At 37.7% G+C, this 14,167-nt stretch overlaps 1 protein-coding gene and 1 pseudogene across 1 annotated transcript; both read right to left on the bottom strand.

Annotated features, from left to right (window-relative positions):
• Positions 1-410: 410 nt before the first annotated feature.
• Positions 411-10,123, bottom strand: LOC116106969 (annotated as a pseudogene).
• Positions 10,124-10,868: 745 nt separating this feature from the next.
• On the bottom strand, positions 10,869-13,859 carry LOC116106940 (receptor-like protein kinase FERONIA). Its single transcript, XM_031393248.1, is given in 1 exon segment — positions 10,869-13,859. A coding segment is annotated over 1 exon segment (2,745 nt). The 5' UTR covers positions 13,788-13,859; the 3' UTR covers positions 10,869-11,042.
• Positions 13,860-14,167: the final 308 nt, after the last annotated feature.

Raw genomic sequence — 14,167 nt, forward strand, 5'->3', positions numbered from 1 at the left:
GTTGGGGTGTTTTTGTAATTTTTTAAAAAATGTTTAGGGGTATTTAATTAAATTAACAAATTTAGAGGGTTTAAAAAAAATTGAATAATATTGAAAGTAGTATTCCCAAAAATGAGAGTTTTTGGGTATTTTACTGTTTAACTTTTTTGGGAATACTAAAAGTAGTATTCCCAATTTTGAACCAAACGAAGCTAGAGAAACTACTTCTAAGATATCCAAGTCTTACCATGATTGAGTCAGAATTTCCAGAGGAAAAATAAACAACAAACTAGTGAAAATGTAACCTCTATTTATCAACGTAGGATGAAGAGACTTTCAATCTAACTTATCGCCCTTGTGGGTTCATGATCTCGAAGAAGACAGCTCCTGAGACATGTCTACTACCAGAACTTTTAGTAGAAAAGCTTCGATCATATTTCATGTTCTCCAATGCTACTGAACAAACTCCCGCTATCAACATCCGATTCATATTTCATCAAACATATCTCCTCATCAACAACCTCGCCCTTCTTTCTATCCTCCTTATCATCCCCAAACTTCTCATGCTTCTCTGCCGCCTCCTGTAATTGCAATGCAAACTCAAGACCCCACACCTCGTCACTCATCGATGGTCGTCTTGTTCCATTATCATCAAGGCAACTCATTGCCACCTCAGCAAATTTCTTCAAGCACTCCGGCGCTATCTCACCCTTGAAAAACGGATCAATAATCTCATCAACCGTCTCATTGCAGTAACATTGTCGCGCCCAAACGGCTAAACTCGCTTCTTATCCACGGTTCGAAGTATAGGCCATAGGCGCCCTCGCACACAACACTTCGAATAACACAACACCAAACGAGTACACGTCAAATTTATCAGTCAAATGTTGAAGTCTATAATACTCGGGATCTAAATACCCAAAACTACCCTTCACAAATGTGCCTGTTAGGATTAATGTATCAAATGGTTCATACCTATGGAAGTTTGGTTTAAGGGAAGGTGTTAGGATTAGTGTATATAGTGATTCATGATGTTTAGATTACTAATAAGTGACTTTAGCCTAAGCTACAAATTGTAATTTGTTACTTACACGTGTATTGCTGTAAGTTGCAATTGTTACTCACGTGCATTAGGCTTGTGTATATAAATGAGCTTGTAACCTTTTTCAGTTAGTTAATAAAAAGTAATAGTTAACAACTTTACTCTCTTAATTTTTCCCTCTCAATTCTGATTCACAACTTGGTATCAGAGCCTTTGAGCAACGTCAACAATGGCCGATTTTTCATCAAATTCTTCTCCACATCACAAATCTAATAAAGATTCGGCTCAATCTGGACATAAGCATAATTCTGACCTCAGTAATCTCACTTATTCAACCACAATATCCTCAAACACACTCCCTGTAATCAACCCTAAACTCACTGGAGATAATCATAGGTTTTGGAAATCACTAATATTGTTTGCAGTAGGAGCTCATGATCTTGAGGATCATCTCACCCGAATGGTTGCTTGTCCAGCGCCGTTCATTCGAGTTCAATCAGATGGCTCAACCTCTGAAGTTGTCAAAAAATCTAATCCGGAATACCACCTCTGGAAGAAGACAGATAAACTCCTCGTCAGCTGGCTGTTGTCATCCATTTCAGAGTCAATTTTTTCGGTAATTTCTAAATGTCAATTTTCAACTGAGATTTGGCTCACTCTAGAAAAGGAATTTCTTACTGAGTCACGAGCTAAAACACTACATATTAAGACCTTACTGCAAAATACAAAGGAACATGATCTTAGTATGCATGATTACTTTCTTAAAATGAAAGGATTTGCCGAGAGTTTGTCCACAAGTGGAATTATGATTTCTGATGAAAAACTATTAAATTTCATCTTAGATGGTCTTGATTCTGACTATGATACAGCTGTAGTGAACATTACTACTAGATTAGAGTCTAGATTAGATCCTATTTCAGTTCAGGAAGCTCAAATAATTCTGAAGAAACTGGAGCTTAGGTTAGAAAAAGCTAATAATGCACTGAGCTCAACTATACAGTCTGAGTTTCACGGGATCTCTGCTAATGTTGCAAATCTAAGTGTTGATAGTAACAGAAACAAATCATCATTGGATGCAAATGAAACTTTTTTTAGAACATGTTCCCAGTCTTCCTCATATACACATCCACTACCTTTACAGCAAACACATAACCTAGTGCCATCCCATTTTATTGCAAATCAGACTACACATCAAACTTATCCTATGTACCAAACCTCTCCTAATCACTTTTATCCCTATCAATCTGGCCATGTTACTAGAGGTCGAGGCAGAATAGGTGGTAGGAACAGATTTGTCTATCAAGTCTGTTGGAAGACAGGACACCTAGCTTTGCATTGTTACCATAGATTTGATGTGCACTTTATTGGTAACAATGCATAGGTCAGGAATAATATGAGTCATACTTTTGCTCCTCCTAATTTTGCAAGACTTGTTGAGCCTATACGATCATCTGATTTTACTGTTGGAAGACTATCCTTTTATCCACACTCAGGACTATCACAAGGTTCTAATTTTGGACCTCTTAATCCTTACACTGGAGCTGATATGAATTCAGGATCACTAGTGCAGTCTTCAAAGGACTTCTCCACACAGTTTTCTTCTGGTTTTACTTCACCAACACATCAATCCTCTGCATCTGGACCTGCCAACACAAACAGTCAAGTGTTCATGGCTCAATCTCAAACTCAAAATCAGAACCACACCCATGCAGCAATCAATTATGTTGCTACACCTTCAGCTATTCCATTGCAGCATGGTACGTGGACTCTAGAGCAATAGACCATGTCACTTCTGATTTTGGGCAATTAACAGCAAGCACTAGCTACACTGGTAGTGAGCAGCTCCAAGTGGGAAATGGTGAGTTCCTTTCATATTGGTTCTTCTTGGTTATCTTGTCCTGGTAGAAAACTGCATCTTAGGAATGTACTTTATGTCCCTACAATTACAAAAAACCTACTTAGCATATCTAAATTTACTAAAGATAATGAAGTGTTTGTTGAATTTTATTCTAGTTACTGTGTGGTTAAGGACAAGTCTTCCAAAGCAATTCTTCTTCAAGGAATGCTTAAGGATGGTCTATACCGACTTCAGCCTTCAACCTCTGCTTCTTTCAAGTCTGCTGAAGACTTGGCAGCTTCAGTTCATCATCAGCTTCATGATAATAATTCAGTGCCTTCTTTCAGCACTTGTATTGTCCCTTTAGTATCTACAAATAATTCTAAGAGTCTATCAGGTTGTGCCTTATCTACTGGCCAACCATGTTTGCTTGTAATAAGCTTTCTGTTATAGCATCTAATCTTGTCAATACTGATACATAATATAATTCTGAAAATGTATCTCTTGGTGTTTCTTCTTATATAAATAAAATGTATGGTATGCAATTATTTCCTGCTCAAAGAACTGATGTTATGCTATGGCATAGGAGATTAGGACATCCAAATAGTTATGTTCTAACTAAAATCCTAACTGATCTTAAAGTACCTCACTCATCCAAGACCGATTACACTTTTTGTCAAGCATGCCAATTTGGAAAATTAAAACAGTCCATATATCCTAGGTCATCTTCTCAGTTAGCTAAACCACTTGATTTGATATATTCAGATCTCTAGGGACCATCTCTTGTCTCTTCACCTGAGAGATTCAGGTATTACATCTAGTTTTTGGATGATCACAGTCGGTTTACCTGGATATTTCCCTTGAAAACTAAGTCTGAAATTTACTCTATCTTCTCCCAATTTCATAAGTTAGTAGAGAGACAATCTAGTTCAACCTTGAAATGTGTTAAAACTGACTGGGGAGGAGAGTTTAGGAGTCTTGCAACTTATTTTGCTCAACATGGTATTACTTTTAGGCACCCATGTCCTCACACCCACCAACAAAATGGTAGAGTAGAGAGGAAACATAGACAAATTGTTGAGCAAGACCTAACCTTATTAGCACAAGCTTACATGCCTCTCAAATTCTGGTGGCATGCCTTTCAAACTGCAGTTTACTTAACTAACAGACTTCCCTCTCCAGTGCTCTCTAATTTCTCTCCATTTCAAAAATTGTTTCATCATTCCCCAAACTATTCTTCTTTGGTTGTACTGCTTATCCATTCCTTAGGCCCTATAACAATCACAAATTTGATTTTCATACCACTAAATGTACTTTTATTGGTTTTAGTTTGCAACACAAAGGATACAAATGTCTTGCTTCTAGTGGTCGAATTTATATATGTCAAAGTGTTAAATTTGATGAAATGGACTTTCCTTTCTTCACTCCATATATTTCCAATGCTTCAACTTCTTCTCCAGATCCCATACAGTCCTCCTCTGGTTCTGTTTTTCAGTCTACTTAGCATGTTCCTAATTTTGTACTCTTTTCCTCTTCACATCATTTGTCATCTTCTATGTCTTCTATATTGCCTGATAATCCCATCAGTCATTCTCAAACCTCTCATCCTTCAGCATCAATGACTAATCAATCTGTTTCTACTCCACTGGTTGATCAGTCTCCATCCTCTTCTCCTTATCCTACTGCATATGATCAGGTTTTCAACAAGATGTTTAGTTCATGATAATTCCTTGTTTGCTACTTCTCCTATCACTATTGATTCTGATGCATCTTTTGAGACCATTCCATTGATTGTTGATTTATTCTTTCCACCATCCAATATCCCTACCCAAAACACTCATCCAATGGTCACTAGGTCCAAAGCCAAAGCCCACAATACTGCCCTTATTTCCACCTCTCACCTTGATACCAAGGAACCAAACACTGTTTCGGAAGCACTCTCTTATCCCTCTTGGACAGCTGCTATGAAATCAGAATTTGAAGCTTGTTTAGCTAATCAAGCTTGGGAATTGGTTCCACTAACTTCAGACATGCATCCAGTGGGCTATAAATGGGTGTTTAAAGTTAAACATAATGCTGATGGTTCTATCCAAAGGTTCAAGGCAAGATTAGTTGCAAAAGGCTTCCAGCAAACCCCTAGAATTGACTACCTGGAAACCTTCAGTCCAGTTGTTAAATCACCCACTATTAGAGTCATTCTCAGTCTAGCCGTGAGCCATGAATGGGACATTCAGCAGGTAGATATTAACAATGCATTCTTAAATGGTGAATTAGCTGAAATGTATATATGATACAGCCAGAAGGGTTTGTAGATTTTGTTACTCCTCATCATGTATGCAGACTGAAAAAGGCACTCTATGGGTTGAAACAGGCTCCAAGAGCCAGGTTTGACAAACTTAAAGCAGCATTTCTGGATTGGGGTTTTGTAAATTCAGTGGCTGATCCAAGTCTATTTATTTTCCATAGTCAAGATCAAGTAATGTATGTCTTAGTATATGTGGATGATATACTCTTGACAGGAAATACTCCTCAGTTGATTCAAGAAACTGTCCAGAAGCTTAACACTCAATTTGCTTTGAAAATTCTTGGCTCTTTAAAATATTTTTTGGGTTTTGAGGTTACCCGAGATGCATTTGGTCTTTACATGAATCAAGAAAAGTATGCAAAGGACATTCTCATCAAAACCAAAATGGTTGATTGCAAGCTATGTTCTACTCCAATGGCAGTTGGCTCTAAACTCACCCCTGATGACAGTGATCCATTTGACAATCCTACTCTTTACCGCAGTACCATTGGAGCCCTGTAATACTTTATCCTGTCCAGACCAGACATTGCTTATTCAGTTAACAAACTGAGCTAGTTTTTAAAGGCACCAACACAACTCCACTGGCAGGCTTGTAAGAGGCTTCTGAGATATATTAAAGGAACTTCTAATTATGGAGTTCACTTCACTAAAAGTCATATGTTTCAACTGGAGTGTTTCACTGATGCTGACTGGGCCAGTAGCTTGCATGACAGAAGATCAACTAGTGGTTGCTGTGTGTTCCTTGGATCCAACTTTTAATTCAGTGGTTTTCTAGAAAACAAAGAGTTGTTGCTCTGTCATCTACTGAAGCAGAGTATCGAGCTCTTGCACAAGGGTCAACTGAGATTGTCTGGTTTTGCAGTCTGTTCACTAAGCTTGGACTACAACTTTCTGGTATTCCCATCATTTGGCGTGACAACCAAAGTGCTGGTTCCTTAGCCTCAAATCCTGTGTTTCATGGTAGGACAAAACACATTGAGCTTGATGCTCATTATGTGAGAAATCAAGTTACTGACAACAAACCGAAAGTTCAGTATGTTCCTACTGAATTTCAGAAAGCAAATGTTCTTACTAAAGCATTGCCAGCATCCAAGTTTGTAAGATTTCGAGAAAAGCTCAATGTCAAAGCTACTCCATCAGTTTAATTAATCTGCTGCAGATGTTCTATGTTACTTGCGTTTAAGTATTGGGGTTTGCAGGGTTAAAAATCATGTTGTTCTGGAGTTTAGTTTTATAGGTTGACCATTTGTTTAATGGTTGTTGAAGCTGTCAACTTGTGCTTTCAGATGTGTTGAGTGTTGATTTTTGCTGGTTGGTGAAGTTTGTATTGAAGTTGAATCTACTGAATTTGCTGAGTTGAAGCTGGTTTTGGAGTTTCAGAAGTGTTAAGTGTTGCTTTTAATGGTTGTTGATTTTTGCTAATTGGTGAAGTTTGTATTGAAGTTTGAATCTACTTAATTTACTGAAGTTGAAGCTGGTTTTGGAGTTTCAGAAGTGTTGAGTGTTGCTTTTAATGGTTGGTGATATTCTGGTTTTGGGTTTCAGTTGAAGTTGTTTGATGTTTCAGAAGAGTTGAATGTTGAATTTTGCTGAAGTACTCAGTGTTGAGTTGAAGATGATTTGAAGCTTTAGTAGTGCAGAATTGGAAGATTGTTTCAGTGTCTGGTAATTTGGTGATTTGTTCTGCTGATTCAGTACTAAGTGTCAGTTTGATGCTGTTTTCTCATTGAAGTATGCTGTTTCAGTGTGCTGGTTTAGTACTACATATGTTGTTGCATTGTCAGTTTGGCTGCTGATTGTTCTATTGAAAATATTGTTGGTGTTAAAGCTGTCAGCTTGTGCTGCTAGTTCTGATGATTCAGTGCTAATCTTGATGTTGCTTCCATGTTGCAGTATGAAATCTCAGTTGTCAAAACAACAAGATTATGGAAGTTTGGTTTAAGGGAAGATGTTAGGATTAGTGTATCAAATGGTTCATACCTATGGAAGTTTGGTTTAAGGGAAGGTGTTAGCATTAGTGTATATAGTGATTCATGATGTTTAGATTACTAATAAGTGACTTTAGCCTAAGTTGCAAATTGTAATTTGTTACTTACACGTGTATTGCTGTAAGTTGCAATTGTTACTCACGTGTATTAGGCTTGTGTATATAAATGAGCCTGTAACCTTTTTCAATTAGTTAATAAAAAGTACAGTTAACAACTTTACTCTCTTAATTTTTCCCTCTCAATTCTCATTCGCAACTATGCCGACCTGTGTTTGTGACATGGCCGTGGGTTCCAATCTTGACAACCCAAAATCGGAAACCTTGGCGACCCATTGTTTGTCCAACAAAATATTTGTTGTCTTAACATCACGGTGAATGATAACATGCTTCGCGCCCCGTGTGAAGATAATGTAAGCCCTGTGCTACACCAATACAAATATTGAGTCGTTGATTCCACGAAAGAGGAGGATTATCGCTGTTATAGAGATGATCACGTAGGGTCCCACGAGACATGTAATCGTACACAAGGATCATCTCTCCGTGATCATTGCAATAAACAATGAGAGACACCAAGTGAAGAAGCCTAAGCCGGGAGAGGCAATCGATCTCGGCGTTGAATTCCAAGGCGCCCTATTGTGACCCTGGATTCACCCGTTTGATTGCAACAGGTTTGGACCCATCATTAATGTAGCCCTTCTAATACACATTACCCTCAAATTTAATTAATTCAGATATATGTTGTAATTATATATTCATGTAGCATCTTGGGGTTGCTTCTTTTGCTTTTTAATTTTCAGTAAAAGAATGAACCAAAAATAGTCTAGAAAATATCAAAATTCTTATTAGATTTGCATGAGCATAAAAAAAGGTCAAATTATAACGCATTTAGATGATTTCTCCTAAAATAATAAAGGAGTTTGGACATATATAACCAACTCAATAATCACAATTTCCTAAAATGTGAAAGTTTTATTTAAAGCAAAAACCTTGTTATAAAATCCAATGACTTTCTAATAATATTCTTAATGAAATAATAAATGTTATATTAATAATATATTGTGCTAGATTATGCTAGACTGGATAATCTAGATCGAGTCTATTATTTAATAGTATAGTTTGATAATCTAATTAAAACATACTAGACAGTACTAGATCTAATAGTCTAGTATATTCAAACTATTTTTGTCATGCATGATTAACTCATTCTAAATTTGTAAAGGGAAAAATTAACGAGAAATAAAAATTCATATTCAATATTTATAAAAATTATTAGTGGCCAGTATGTAGCAGACTAGCATTTGTAAAGGCTTTTGGTAGCAAATTAGCATAGAGAAGTCGAGAACTATCAGTCCGTGACTTCACTGGTGGAAGTCTTTGACAGATTCAAAGTCTTCTGCTAAAACGTTGAAGTTTAATTCTCTTGCTTGAATGGTTCGACGTTGATGGTAACTTCAATTTTCTTGTCCATATGTGAGTTTTCCAACTTGACTTAGATTAAGGGTTTTATGGGCATTGTCAAACAAAACCCTAAAAGGCCAAATATCACGACCTCTTGGGCTCACATTTAACTGTTGAAAAACTTAACCTTCTTCTTACAATGAAGTATGGTCATGACCTTAGAGAGAACATGAGCTGATTTAACAAGAAGTATGGCTAAAGGTTATAATAGTAAGCTAGCAATATACACGGGTTTAAGAGATAAACCCAAATAGTATTGGACCCGAAAAAAGTTTATCATTGATAAAGCAGAAACATTCTTTTTCTTATTTGAGAGTAGATTAATGATTTCTACACTACCCTGTTAACACTTTGTGGGAAAAAAATATTTAAGTATCCAAGGGGATACGTCAACAAATACCTTTGTTGGCCCTTGTGTTGACCCAACTTGTTTCATTGCAGGACGAAGTCATTTCCTTTTGAGGCCCAAGCCCACAGTTAAGAGTTATTCATCCTAATCCAATTACTGTAGACTCAGGTCCATCAAAAAACCAACATAAAGTCTAATTTAAAAAACTAGCTCAGTACCTCTGGTCATTCCTTGTTAAATTAAGTATTGCAATTAACCCCTTACTTTTTCTAAGCATCATTATATATTCTACCTTTCCATCTCTCTGGTTCACTCTAATTTTCGAAACCTTCCACATACACATCCAGTTAACATGACTTGGTGAGTTTTAGATACTAGGGTTTAGGGTTCCTATACAAACGTTTGTTTCAATACATTTCATTTGTTAAATATGTTCAACTCACCAGATTTAACAAATGAAACAATTTAGAGAGTAATCAAAACTAACAAGTAAACAATCACACATAAATAATGTAAAAAAGTAAAGAGAAAATATATACGCAATTTGTCTTTGCTCACCCAAAATCCGGACTATGTCTAACAGAGTCAATATTATTAAAACATCTATTTACCTCTCTCGTTACAATGAATGTATTTACCTATGATTTGCTATCACACTCTTGTATGCATTTGTCTTGCCCCTTATTGTTGAGGTGGTCGACAACTCCAACACTAACTAATATTCTCTAGCTTGGCAGCTGCTGAACGAAATAGAGGCAACAACAGGAACAAAATATAACAGTAAAACAAATCAAATAGTAAACAAAGAAAATAACACACGCGATTTATCCTGGTTCACCCAATGTGGGCTACGTCCAGCTGAGTCAATATTATTGCAATATGCCTTGCCTCTCTCATTTACAATGAATGAATTGCCCTATGATTTGCTATCACTTCATAACAAGAGAAAAGTATGTTTATATATTATGTTTAATAGACTAAACCTAGTTTTATAAGGATTCCTATTCTTAAGCTCAACCTAATAAGGAATTAGTAACTTAAAAGAAATCATATAGCGGTTATACATGGAAAAGCCCAAAACCGCCTACGGGCTCGGGGGCACCTCCCCCGCGACTCCCATCCGCTAATCGGGCAGCAGAACCCCCGAATGCGTTTGCGTTACCCATTAATGCTAAAATAGTCGACAACTCCAACAGTTGCCACATCAGCTACTGACTTGTCTATAGAGTCTGGGCTTGTTAGTCTTAACACATTCATGTTTAGTGGGATTTGTTTTAAAATAAGTTTCGGTTCCTATAATATTGTGTATACAAAAAGAATAAATATGGTTTATATTGCTTGTATTATATGAACTGAAGAAAATTCTCTTCTTCCTTCATGTCTTTATTGTTTTGTTGTATTACGAAAATTCTTCTCCGACTGGATAAGAATGAATGAAAATCCTTGAAATTTTGTAATAGAATAATAAACAGGGGTCCTCAATTCATTTGTAATCTTTTATGTATATAAGCATTGGCCTTTATTCTGTTTTATGTGTGCCAAAGTATATACTTCTTTTATTATGACATTAACTTCCGTAGGAGTCAATAAATTAAGTTACTTGGAAGGAGGATATAGTGTGTGTATATATATATATACATGTCCATTAATACCAAGTTTGATTTGATACTATATCTCTAAGAAATACTACACTTAAAAATCAATCTTGTAAAATTTCTTTCAAAATCTCGACATGATAACTTACAATTGGTCAGCTCGTAAATAGGTTATGTCTATTTGCAAATGATTGTTCATGTTAGATTGGACTTTGAACCAATTTTTATTAATATCTCTAATAAGAGATGAATGGATTATGTCTTTTGTTTCCCTAGCTCTGCATACTACATAAATTTAATCAACTTATCGTATTCCGAAATAAAGCATGCAATTACACAGAAAAAGTACATGATTGCTATAAAACATAGAAACTACGTCTAACATATCCAAGTCTTACCGTGATTGAGTCCAAATTTCCAGACGAAAAATAAACTAGTGAAAATATAACCTCTATTTATCAAGACAGGACGAAGAGACTTTCAATCTAACTTATCGCCCTTGTGGGTTCATGATCTCGGAGAAGACAGCTCCTGAAACGTGTCTACTACCAGAACTTTTAGTAGAAAAGCTTTGATCATCACTGGTTGATAGTGTCACCGTACTAGCGCTCTTCAAATCAAACACATGTTCTCCAATGCTACTGAACAAACTCCCGCTATCAACATCTGATTCATATTTCAATAAACATATCTCCTCATCATCAACCTCGCCCTTCTTTCTATCCTCCTTATCATCCCCAAACTTCTAATGCTTCTCTGCCGTCTCCTGTAATTGCAATGCAAACTCAAGACCCCACACCACGTCACTCATCGATGGCCGTCTTGTTCCATTATCATCCAGGCAACTCATTGCCACCTCTGCAAATTTCTTCAAGCACTCCGGCGCTATCATACCCTTCAAAAACGGATCAATAATCTCATGAACCGTCTCACTGCAGTAACATTGTCGAGCCCAAACGGCTAAACTCACTTGCTTCTTATCCACAGTTCGAAGTATAGGCGCCCTCGCACACAAAACTTCCAATAACACAACACCAAATGAGTACACGTCAGAATTCTCAGTCAAATGCTGAAGTCTATAATACTCGGGATCTAAATACCCAAAACTACCCTTCACAACTGTGCTGACGTGTGTTTGTGACATGGTCGTGGGTCCCAATCTTGATAACCCAAAATCGGAAACCTTGGCGACCCATTGCTCATCCAACAAAATATTTGTTGTCTTCACATCACGGTGAATGATGACGTGCTTCGCGCCAGTGTGAAGATAATGTAGCCCCCGTGCTGCACCAATACAAATCTCGAGTCGTTGATTCCACGGAAGAGGAGGATTATCACTGTTATAGAGATGATCACGTAGGGTCCCACGAGACATGTAATCATACACGAGGATCATCTCTCCATGATCGTTGCAATAGCCAATGAGAGACACCAAGTGAAGGTGCCTAAGCCGGGAGAGCAAATCGATCTCGGCATTGAATTCCAGGGCCCCCTGTTGTGACCCCGGATTCAGCCGTTTGATTGCAACAGGTGTGGACCCATCATTAATGTAGCCCTTATACACATTACCAAACCCTCCAACGCCAATAATGAATGCATCATCGAAGTTGTTTGACGCCGCTTTGATCTCGGATAGTGAAAAGCGGGTACAAAGATCGGACGGTAGAGATAAGCCACGGGACTTGGTTGACTTGGTCGTAGAAGTAGAAAATGGGGCCCAGAATGAAGTCCCAGCAGTGCTGGAACCCCAGTCATTGACTAGCCTTGCTCGCCGGAATATTAACAATAATAAAAGAGAAAGTACAACAAAGCCGGATGCAACACCAGCAACGATGGCTATTATCGTTGTACTTTTGTTCTTCGGTTTTGTTGATTGCAGGTTTGTCTCTGGAACCGAAAGTGAGGGGATCAGGTCAGGATTAGGTCCTGCGAGATTTTTGAAGCTGTCCACTTTGAAGATTTCAAGGCCATTCAAGATGGCATCAGAATAATTTGTCATCCATATGAGCGCTGGGTGCAGTGCGATAGAGAGATTCTGCTTCTTTTCATCTCCTTTTGCTGCTATCATAACAGCGTACTGACTGTATACAGGAATACCATTTCCACCGCTCCATTCAAATATGTCAGCTCGAGTCTCGGCAGTTTGATTAGCTATGTAGATTTCAAACCTTCTACGACTATTATCTGTTATCTCTATCTGAACCTCGCAAAAATGAAGCCTGACAAAATACGTAAACCCGGAATCCACGGGAAACTCCCAAGTGAGTCTATAATTCTGGTTAACATTCTCGTCCTTCCCCATCGACATGGCTGTTTGATAGACTACAACTGGAGCAGTGTAATTCGGTATCGCGTCGAACCTGGGGCTAATAGTAACGTTGACGACTTTAACACCTGGTCTAGCATCTCTCAAGTAGCGGTCGTCCACAATCCAGTTTCTATACATACCGGTGTCCTCTATGGGCGTGATTTGTTTCCCGGCGACATTTATTCTGTATACGGTCTCAAGGGCATTGCTGGTTTCAATACTGAACGGATTCATCACCTAGCCAAGAAATTTGAATGGACCATTTATACCTTCTGTCTCCGTGAAATAAAGATTAGGGGGCATGGATACTATTTCAATCCCGTTGATAAAAGCATATGCTTGTTTGTGGTCTGGACTGGGAGTGAAGGTTATGTTTAACCCATCTTCTTCGACGTTAATGCAGTATTCTTTTGAAACGGTATCTTGGCCGTCAAGATCAGCAGCAGCTGTTAATGAAGCACTAAAGTTTTTAAGAAGGGTAAAGGAATTGGCTTGAACAGAGAAGAAATCTTCAGAGCTATCAAAGTTCGGATACGAAGTAGCGAAGAAATACAAGCGGATGAACTTTTGACCGGGCGTGATGTTGAATATGTAGGTGAATGGCGCATAAGAGAGTCTGGTTTTCCCATAGAATTTCTCTAAACTTCTTCTGGGTTGTTGAGGTGAGTCAGAGAATATTGATTTGTTGTTTTGGGCTTGGAGCGAGGAAAAATATTCAGAGTTGATATCTCCAGTCAAGTTTCGGCCATCTTGAGAAACCGATTTGTCAGGGGAGCCACAAGCAAGAAATATGTTCTCTGCTGGAGTGTATGTAAACGTTGAGTCACCGGCAACGGCGGAGAGGAGGAACTGGCTATAGGAGAAGTAGAATAGTGCAAGAGTTGGTCGGATTTTGGTATAGAGATGAGGGCTACAAGTGTTTTCCATTGCGTGTTATGGAAAAATCTGGAGCAAAAACTTCTGCAGATTAAATATTGTAAGAGCTTGTTGCACTTCAAAGTTCAAACACACGGGATAACCGTGAAATCATGAAACACTAGTAAGTCTTTGACGTTGGCTCAGAAACCCTTTTTTTTTTTTTTTTTTTTTTTTTTTTGACGTTGACCGATTGCAGATTTTTTTTTTTAAGGATTAACTTCTTTCGTTTAGAAATCGTCAAACCTTCAGCATACCAACCATATTTTATTTAACTTTTAATCCAAAATCATTCAGTCGATATCTTTTACGTGTATAAAATCACGTGACCTTGACTAATTCTCGTAAATGACCATCACAACTTCCCACCATCTTGATCTCGACTAGTCCCT

This window comes from Pistacia vera, unplaced genomic scaffold (genome assembly GCF_008641045.1).
Source record: "Pistacia vera cultivar Batoury unplaced genomic scaffold, PisVer_v2 Contig525, whole genome shotgun sequence".
Lineage (NCBI taxonomy): Eukaryota > Viridiplantae > Streptophyta > Magnoliopsida > Sapindales > Anacardiaceae > Pistacia > Pistacia vera.